Source organism: Arctopsyche grandis, chromosome 4 (assembly GCF_051622035.1).
Source record: "Arctopsyche grandis isolate Sample6627 chromosome 4, ASM5162203v2, whole genome shotgun sequence".
Classification (NCBI taxonomy): domain Eukaryota; kingdom Metazoa; phylum Arthropoda; class Insecta; order Trichoptera; family Hydropsychidae; genus Arctopsyche; species Arctopsyche grandis.
In genome coordinates this window covers 423315-426416 of record NC_135358.1, presented here as the reverse complement: position 1 = coordinate 426416, position 3102 = coordinate 423315, and the positions used below count along the sequence as shown (strand labels likewise).

The 3102-nt window shown below is 32.3% G+C and overlaps 1 protein-coding gene across 1 annotated transcript; it reads left to right on the top strand.

Moving 5' to 3' along the window:
• The first annotated feature begins 327 nt into the window (after window positions 1–327).
• Window positions 328–2830, top strand: LOC143910236 (uncharacterized). The gene is made up of 7 exons (XM_077428627.1): window positions 328–1195; window positions 1271–1328; window positions 1401–1472; window positions 1551–1684; window positions 1760–2069; window positions 2518–2603; window positions 2738–2830. The coding sequence occupies exons 1-7, from the start codon at window positions 1052–1054 to the stop codon at window positions 2828–2830; spliced, it is 897 nt and encodes a 298-aa protein (XP_077284753.1). The 5' UTR covers window positions 328–1051.
• The last annotated feature ends 272 nt before the right edge of the window (window positions 2831–3102 follow it).

Genomic DNA, 3102 nt, shown 5'->3' with positions numbered 1-3102 from the left:
GTGGTAGGTGACCTTTCACACAGAAAGAAATCTCTTTGTTGTATGGCGACAATAGAATTCATCAGCTAGCCACGTTATCGATAGGAGGAACTATCTGAATAGCGAAATTCTCGTACATATCGATATATGTATGTATGTATGTAGTACATACTAGTAATCTTAAATATAATATATTAAATTTAAAGTTTGATTTAATCTATCATACCAAGAGATTTCTTGTACATATGTACAGTAATCAACCCTACAATACGCTTTTCTATATATCCACAACATGCGTGGTATCGTCCACATTGCACGTTTCATTAATTAAAGTTTTATAATTTGCAGGTAGTCTGAATGACAAACTGGCATTTTGCGATTTCTCAAAAGTTCTAAACGAACAAATTAAACATTCTCAACACATCAACACTTTGAGTTTTAAGCCGCTATCTACCAGACAAATAATAGATTCACTCACAGCAAAAGTAAGAAGCTTCAACGTATCCGACAACAGAACGCAAGTTAATCAAAAGATTTCAACAAATAAAAAGATTCACAGGGATAACAAAGCCAAAACAAATTCAAAAGCATCAAAACAATCAGACATATCCTCATATGAACAACAAACAAACAAAAAATCCCAAATTCAATACCAGAAGCATATCAAAACCAAAGGGTCAGTGTTCAGGAGTTCGAGTAGAGCTCGCTTACATCTGAATCACAACCATGAATCCCGAATTATCCTTCCACCTATAATAACCCGTTCACTGCACAATCTCAAGTGCCAAGACACTGTTGAATCAAAAATCGAAATCAAAAGAGACAGGAAGATAAAAGATCCGACAAAAAAAAAAGTCACTCTGTATGTGAAGATACCCGTTGTGCCAACTTTGCAGTCCGAGTCTGATGAATCTGGTGAAAATCAGCAAACTAACAATAGAAAGAAGAGGAGGACCAAAGCCGAACTAAGCACAAAGCAGTTGTACAATGAAAACGATATTACATGCAAATATATACCAAAACCGAGAAATGATTTGTAAATATTGTGAATTTTAATACTTTGTTGGACAAAATGGCTGGAGAACCCAACGGCAATGTGGGAAAGTCAAATTTTTTATCAGCAGGACCTAGGCCACACGGCAGTAGCAACGAAGATTTATCTGAATACACAGACGCTGACGAATCAGTCTCTGCACCGACTGAATTCCTCTCTGAGGTTAGTATACATACAATTTTAAAAAAAGACTATTTTTTTCTAATAAACAAAGTGACAAAAATATTTTTTTTATAGTTTCTGTCTTCTTTGATGCTAAAAGATTATACGACAGCCCTTAAATATTGCAAATTAAGTGAGTATCGTCTCGTTCGTATCATATGAATATGTATCATTGCATTATTATTCCAATATTGTACTCTTTCAGTTCTGCACTACGAGCCAAACAATGCTACAGCTCGAGAATTTTATCCCCTGATTTTAGAAAAACTAGAAAAATGTAAACAACAAACATTTTATAAAACACATGTACATACATGTATTCTTACTAATAACATTAGAAATATATTTTTGAAAGTGTCCCCATCAGAAGACGAAAATTCAAATACTCACAGCACGAGCAGCGAAGATGATGCCGAACCAAAATCATCACACTCCGACACCGAGCCGGATACAGAAAGTGATGATGGTGAAAGTAGTGAAGGTGAAAAGGTAATAAAAACAATGCTATAATTATCTAAATTGTTAAATGAATTCCATAGGTATGTAAATTGTACATAATTTCAGGAAAATGAACAAATATCTCTGGAGCAGTCGTTCGAAGAGAATATAATAGGATTAGATAGTTCAGTAGGCTTAGATAATTCAACAGAATTGGACAATTCTGGTGGGATAGAGAAACTGTGTGATCTGGATATTAGATCGAGTAAAAGTCTAAGCCCTAGAATCGATTCAGATGGCACTACGAACAGTTATTCCAGCCTCGAAGACGAAGAAGTGCTCACAAGAGACGAACCGACTTTGGAAGAAGTAGTTATACACGGCGGTTTGATCGACGACAACAATGGAAACACTATTGTGTACGCGTCTACAAACGGTAACTCAACAAACATATCTAAATATACAATAATTATAATGCATCAGTGGCGTGGCATGCCATATTCACTTTCATTTCACCATTACTATTATCTAATCCATTGAGAAGTGTTTTATTTTACAAAATACAGTATCAGCTTTTAACTTTTATTTATTTCGTTTCTCTAAATTTCCTCAATATATTAATATTATTTACTAAGCACTTGTTGATTTTCAAAAATCCTAGAACTGTGCGATTCGTACGTTACCAATTAATCAATATGTATGTACCTACGAACTATGAAATCATGTGAACATAATAATGCGTTATTTACACAATTGTAGAACAAAAAAAATCCACAGGGCTTTGGATTATGGTAGTCATAGAATACAACACGACACTGATATGTATTTAATAAGCGTATCAACAGAATTTATTGATCGTCTAATAATTGTATTATCTTTTTCAGTTACATCGACCAGTGACCACTCAAATTTCAACTGGTTTACAAAAAGAAAAGACCAAAACAAAAACACTATATCACACACAGTTCAGGTATAATTGATTTCAAATAATATATTATACATACAGAATACGTATGTATGTTCATACATAGTTGAAAGAATTTATTTCAATTTGAATGATGACTTACATTTAATATATTCTACATGATTAGTTTAATATTTCAGATGAGCTCAGACTCGGAATCCCCGACAGATCCGGTCACACAGCAAACAGTGGAAATGTTGAGGTCAAAATTTGTCCTCCAACCAATTAAATGAATGACACAAAGAAATTATTTTCATAGACTCTAGTTTTCATATCAAAATCTTTAGATTTATGTATTTATAAAAAAAAAATTATATTATTATATATATGTATGTATCTACTTAGTAATTTTAAATCTATTGATATATATGTATGTGTACATATATATATAATTCGTTTACCTGTTTTATACAAATAAAAATGTATAAGTTTTTGAAAAAATTGGTCTATAATGGTTTAGATTTAGATGATATATTTTTTAATTTTTCGATATACTTTTTTGTAT

Coding starts and splice junctions, on each gene's coding strand:
- LOC143910236 (XM_077428627.1), top strand. CDS start 1,052: ATGGCTGGAGAACCCAACGGCAATGTGGGAAAGTCAAATTTTTTATCA. Junction 1,196..1,270: donor CGACTGAATTCCTCTCTGAG/GTTAGTATACAT, acceptor TTTTTTTTATAG/TTTCTGTCTTCTTTGATGCT. Junction 2,070..2,517: donor TGTGTACGCGTCTACAAACG/GTAACTCAACAA, acceptor TATCTTTTTCAG/TTACATCGACCAGTGACCAC.